The 6000-nt window shown below is 46.9% G+C and overlaps 1 protein-coding gene across 1 annotated transcript in view; it reads left to right on the top strand.

The window, feature by feature from the left end:
* The first annotated feature begins 502 nt into the window (after positions 1-502).
* LOC144694059 (tumor protein p63-regulated gene 1-like protein) overlaps positions 503-6000 on the top strand; it is a 120597-nt gene continuing 115099 nt past the window's right edge. The window contains exon 1 of the mRNA XM_078564422.1: positions 503-749. Coding sequence (XP_078420548.1) covers positions 519-749 — 231 coding nt within the window. The 5' untranslated portion in view covers positions 503-518. The remainder of the gene's footprint in view (positions 750-6000) is intronic.

Raw genomic sequence — 6000 nt, 5'->3', positions numbered from 1 at the left:
TCACCTGCCCAGACTCACCTGCCCAGACTCACCTGTCCAGACTCACCTGGAGCTCGGAGAGACTCACCTGCCCAGACTCACCTGGAGCTCGGAGAGACTCACCTGCCCAGACTCACCTGCCCAGACTCACCTGTCCAGACTCACCTGTCCAGACTCACCTGGAGCTCGGAGAGACTCACCTGCCCAGACTCACCTGGAGCTCGAAGAGACTCACCTGTCCAGACTCACCTGCCCAGACTCACCTGGAGCTCGGAGAGACTCACCTGTCCAGACTCACCTGGAGCTCGGAGAGACTCACCTGCCCAGACTCACCTGGAGCTCGGAGAGACTTACCTGTCCAGACTCACCTGTCGGGACCCGGAAGTGCTGCTCTGATTAGTGGGAACGTTCTCAGCTTTTATTGAAATATTTGCAGGAAGTTCTGCCGGAGTTTCTCCTCCCTTCCTCCTCCCTCCCTCCCTTCCTCCTCCTCTCTACACCTGCTCCCGCTCCAGTTTCTTGGCTGGGGGTCCCTCCCGATGGCAGATTACCGCGATCCCAGCCAGTTCCAGGTGGTGGACCTGAGCAGAGCGGCGGAGAATGACGGTGGAGTTGCGGCCGGCCCGGAGTTTACATTGAGCGAGCGGAGTTCAGCAGCGACTGGAGCTGGAGGAGCGAGCCAGAGCCTGGCCGGGAAAGATGCTGAAGGGCCAGTTCCAACATCCCCCTCCCTCATGGATTACAAGCTGAGGAAATTCTTCGTGCTGAGGGTAAACTGCTGCCTAACTGCGCTTTCTGTCACCCTGACCTCCCCTTCCAAACCTGTGCACCCTCCTGTTACAGGAAGGTCCGAGTGGACAACACAAGATAGTTCTCACACCCTCCTCTCACTCTCCTTCTCCTTCTCACACTCTCCTTCTCTCACTCTTGTTCTTTATCCCTCCTTCCCTTGCCCAGCTTTCATTGTTGCCCTCATTTCAATGAGAATAGGGGCGAAAGTTTAATGTCAGTTGTGTGGGATTTGCATAAGGCTCCTGGTAAGTGAACAGTTTTAAAATCCTTTGCCTTGATATTGAGAAATGCAGTTTGTACAGACTAAGATGTGGAGCAGGAAAAGACCAGCGTGTCTTCCCGTGATTTAGATGCGAGGTTCGAGGGAAGCTGTCTAAATACAATTTTAATATACACGGGAACACTAATCATCCCGAGTTCCAAAGGAAGGGAACCAGTGATAAAATGGTGGAATGGTCAAAGGTTGGCAGAATTCAATGTCAGTAAGGGTAAGATGATTCATTTTGGTTAAAGATAGGTTCATGTCTTGAGACATAGACTCTCACAGTGGAGAAGGCTATTCATCCCATTCTTTCTCTGCCAGCCCTTTGAAAGAGCTGTCGTTAGTCACACTCCACTGTCCATAGCCCAAGTTGGGAGGTGATGTTTTATAGGGATCACTGCTGTTTATCACATGCAGCAATGATTTGGACTCAGAACATATTTTACCCTTTGCAAACTACACCAGACTGGAGCATGTGGTTAATGTAGAGGAGACTGTGACAAAATACAAGAAGACGTTTAACATGCAGAACCAGTGTCTAACTGAAAAAATAAAAAGCAACAAGTTATGCTAAACATTTCTGGAATGGCTGGTTAGGCTTCAGCTGAAGGATTGTGTCCAGTTCTGGGCACCACACTTGAGGAAGGAAATACCATGAAAGTGGAAAGGGTGCAGAGGAGATTTACTGGGATGGGACCAGGGGTGAGGGACTTCACTTAATGTGGAGAGACTGGAGAAGCTGGGATTGTTCTCCTTAGAGCAGAGAAGTTTGAGGGGCGATTTAATAGGGGTCCTTAAAATCAAGGAGTGTTTGGGAGAGTAAATAAGGAGAAACTGTCTCTGGTGACAGAAGTACCTGTAACCAGAGTGCATAGATTTAAAATAATTGGCAAAAGAAACAGAAGCGACAATGAAGAGAAACTGTGTGCAGCAAGTTGTTATGATCTGGAATGCTCTGCTCTAAAGGGGATTGAGTAACTACTTAACAAGGAAAACATTACCGAGCTATGGGGAAAGAGTGGGGGTTGGGGGGGGACTAACAAAGCATGATTTATTTTTAGATTAATACAATTGAAAACAGAGAAGTTATGTTAAGCTTGTTTTGGACATGTGGAGTACTGTGTGCAGTTTTGGTCTCCATATTATTAAAAAGGATGCAGGAGGCACTGGAGAAGGTGGAAAAATCTGAAAGGGACCATTCTAGAAATGAAAGTTTATGACAATCAGGGAAGACTGAGCAGAGGGGTACTCCTCTCTGGAACGATGAGGGGTGAGCTGATAAGTGTATTTAAAACTCGGCAATGGTTTGATAGGATAAATATGGAGATGTTTCCACTTTTGGGGAAGTCCAAAACTAGGAGTCATTAATATAAAAATGGTCTCTAATAATCCAATCGGGAATTCAGGAGAAACGTCTTTACCCAGAGTATGGTGAGAATGTGGAACTCACTACCACAGTTTGAAGTGAATGGCATCAATGAATTTAAGGGGAAGCTGGATAAACATATGAGGGAGAAAGGAATAGCAGGATATAGTGATAGGGTGAGATGAAGAGGGGTTCGGAGGAGGTTTGTGTGGAGCAGAAACACCACACAAACTGTCTTCTGGGAGTTCTGCCCAACTACCCTGCTAAGACAGCAGGGAGATCTGACCAGCTACCCCCTCATAGTCTTCAGTATTTCCTTAAATGCATTCCTTCCCTTTGGTCTCTCAATTGTCTCAACCAGTCTCTTCAGAAATGCTTTCTTCCCAGAATTTATTAAACTTGTTTCGTTACCCTAGCTCTTAGACTTGTAAAAACAAACTTACCCTATCTTTACCTTACACCATTTACAACCTGCATACATCCCCCTTTGAACTAAAACAACTCAATTGAAAAAAAAACTCCTATTATTGCTTTATGTAAAACTCTGATTGAATTTCCTCTTGATTCATTAACATATCAAAACCATTTCTTACTTTTGGCTTTAGACCCTTGCAGTCACTCTGGCTCTTACCCCAATTACCTCAACCACTTGTTTTCCAATACATAAGAAATATGACAGGGTTATTAACTGAAGAAAAATTTACAATTTTTTATTTTCTTGACATATAACCTTCCTTAGGTAAGGAGACCCAAGCTGTATGCAGTATTCTGGTTGTGGTCTCATCAATATCTTGCATAATTATAACTTCCTTATTCTTGTATTTCAATCCCTTCATAATAAAGACTAAGATACTATTTACCTTTACAATTGCTTGCTGTACCTGCATGTTAACTTTTTGTGATTCCCTCCGAGTACCAACATTTACTAGTCTCTCAGCTTTTAAAACCTATTCTGCTTTTCCATTTATTCCACCAAAGTGGATAATTTCACATCTGTCCACATTATACTCTATCTGCCACCATCTTGCACAATCCCTTCACCTGTCTATACCACTTTGCAGCTTCTGTGTCCCCTGCACCACTTACTTTCCCACCTAACTTTGTATCAGCAGCAAACTTGAACACATTACAATCAGTCACCTGCATTAAATTGTAAATAGCTGAAGACCAAAGTTAGCCTTTAATACATTTGGAAAATCCATCAATATCAGATTTAGAATGTACAGTTGATTTATCATCAGCTGATGTTTACTGAACAGAAGTTAAAACTTCCATCACCTTTTGTGTGTACAAGTGTTTCCTAATTTCACCCTTGAAAGCTCTAATTTTTAGACTGCTCCCCAGCTCTAGATTTTCCAACCAGTGGACGTGGGGTGGGATTTTTCCCTCCGTGCGGTGGTGGGTGGGTAAAGCGGTGTCGTTCCCGCCAGGTGCAATGGTGGGTTTTCTCACCACATTGTCCACTTTCCGCCTCATTAATTATGCAACAACAGGAAATATGTTGGATCGCAGGTGGGCAGCCTCTGATTCGTCAGCCCTGCCATGACCTCAGCGCTCTGTGCTCCGGGCACCATATTTAACCTGTATCCACACACAGCCTTCTCAATGTCCACAGGCCAGAATCGCCCCAGGCGCCGAAAGGCAAGAAGAGTGTTGCTCCCAAATTTAGTGACCCATTGCTGGGCCACCTGCAGGACACTTTGGAGGCTCACTAGGATGTCCAGTAATGGATGGAGGAGGTCAACTAATGGGAAGCGGTGTCTTCGCTGGTCAGTGCAAAGGAGGAGCAGGAAAGGTCTGCAATCTAGTGCATGAGGAAGATGAAGTGATCTCATCCATTCCAGCAGGAGAAGTCACCCTCAACTCACACACACACAAACCCATCAGGCATTAGCAGGATGACACCACAGGAATCCCACACTCACTCAATCTCACACCTTCACATCTCCGTCTGAGTTCATGTCCTGTGTAGATTGTGTCTTCATCTCATTCACTGTTCCACTCATCACAGGCACAGGGCTGGCAACCTTATCTTCTGCCTTGGCATGTGTCCTGCTCACACTCTCTCCATTTGCCTTCATGCAAGACAAGCTTGCACACAATAGGAGGGAGAATGCCCAGACCAGGGACCAGGGGCCGAAATTAAGGCCCTCATTCCCTATGAGGAGTGTGTCATCATGCTGGCTGGAGATAGCAGGGACTGTGCACATGGTGACAGTTAGCTGGGCAGTGCCCAGCCAAGAGAGGACCCTGCACCAGCTCACCCTCTGATAACCATACTGAGAGTCCATTCTGCTGAGGTGTCCATCCATCTCATCTGCATTATTGTAAGGTGAAGGTCTCGAATCCATGGAGAGATGTGTAAATGCATGGAGAAGGGTCGTATATTCTCACACTCCATTTACTCACTGTCATCTGGCAGGATTTTCAATCTACGTGCCCTTACTCAGGACTGGTGTGTGTGCTCCTGTCTGCCATGTGCATTGCTGGCTCTCCGAGTCTACATCTGCTCAGCTGAGTGAGGAGTGTGAGCACCGTCTCAGCTTTAAGTGCCGGAACTCTGACCCCCGAAGCCACTTCATTTTACAAAATGTAGGGCGCTCAACCCTACAACCTTCAGCCTTTCTCAGCTTGTAGTTGTCTGCATTGCAGCCACAAGGCTCTTGTCACAATATAGGGATGCGGAGCCATAGGCCCTGAATAGCGTCTCCTCACCTAGACCCTCGCTGAGCTCATTGATGATAAATGCGAATGGTGATGCGCTGTGGTCAGTGGAGCCTTGGAGCGTGCTTGATGTGGATATGGTAGCTTTTGACAGTGTTGAGGGTAGCAATGGGATGCAACCCAGGATGGAATGAATCTGATGAGTGCTCTTTACTATCAACAACTTGTTACCTTGAATGCTTCATGGTGTCTTTGCATTTTGCAGCTGATAAGGGCCAGTACTGGCCATGAGGGCAGAGTAACTGGGTGAACTTTGTGATTCTCAGGTGGTCCAAATGTATGGAAAGGTCAGGATGAACACACTCCTGCACCCCCTAACCGAGAGTGAGATAGGTCAATGTGATGGAGGAGAAGGTGGCAGAGAGGACCAGGTTAGTTCGACCTGCTTAACATCCTCAGCTACCTCAGCCCAAACGTAACCTTTCAGCTTCGCCATCGAGGTGACACAGAGTGCGTTGTTCCATTTTTGCAGATGGATCTCCTTGAGGAGCTTTGTCAGACTGAAGGCATACTGCTGCAAGTGCACTGAGTAGAACAGCTCCTGGCTCTACTAAGCTGCAGTGGCGATTGGAATGCTGCTGACATGCTGGAAAAGACAGTGCCTTCTGAGGTGTGATGTCGGAACACCTTCCCCTAGGCTGCACCTCACCTCACCCAAGGACACATGTTCCTGAGGCTTCATCATCCTTTAAAGGAACAGGACAATGGTTCACAAAACGTGTGAGTGCTCACTCTCAGGTTGAAGTGCATGGTTGCAATGGGAGGGAAAGCAACACTGGTGTTCACGTGGGCCCATGAGTGAGGACACTTGTCGAAAAGGATGCAGGCAACAACCCGTTATCCTCCCCGTGGAACCTGCTGGCTATGACAGCCTCAT

This window comes from Cetorhinus maximus, chromosome 19, assembly GCF_964194155.1.
Source record: "Cetorhinus maximus chromosome 19, sCetMax3.hap1.1, whole genome shotgun sequence".
Lineage (NCBI taxonomy): Eukaryota > Metazoa > Chordata > Chondrichthyes > Lamniformes > Cetorhinidae > Cetorhinus > Cetorhinus maximus.
Note: the sequence above shows the minus strand (reverse complement) of the source record. Positions and strands in the feature narration are given on the sequence as shown.